A 248-nucleotide genomic window follows, 5' to 3' on the forward strand; every position below is an offset into this window, starting at 1 on the left:
ATTCAACACCTATAACAACTTCCTCTCAAGATTTGTGCCAGGTCTTACTCAGCCATGGTGAGAAAATTACCTCTCTGTCAAACAAGGCAACAATGAGGAGGCCAACAGCAAGCTTATTGACGTAAGGAGTCATCTGGTCAGGGTGATAGGCTCTAGCAAAGGCCCAACACAGGTAACACGCTGCATCTCTGGGAAAGAGTCATGGAAAAAGATGTAATAACAAACATTTTTATAATCCAAGAGCAACA

The 248-nt window shown here is 42.7% G+C and overlaps 1 protein-coding gene across 1 annotated transcript in view; it reads right to left on the minus strand.

Moving 5' to 3' along the window:
• LOC119591726 (tubulin-specific chaperone D-like) overlaps positions 1–248 on the minus strand; it is a gene marked incomplete in the record, with an annotated part of 16,121 nt that overhangs the window by 8,677 nt on the left and 7,196 nt on the right. The window contains 1 exon segment of the mRNA XM_037940475.1: positions 71–188. Within this exon segment, the coding sequence (XP_037796403.1) occupies positions 71–188 (118 nt within the window).

This window comes from Penaeus monodon, chromosome 29 (assembly GCF_015228065.2).
Source record: "Penaeus monodon isolate SGIC_2016 chromosome 29, NSTDA_Pmon_1, whole genome shotgun sequence".
NCBI lineage: Eukaryota > Metazoa > Arthropoda > Malacostraca > Decapoda > Penaeidae > Penaeus > Penaeus monodon.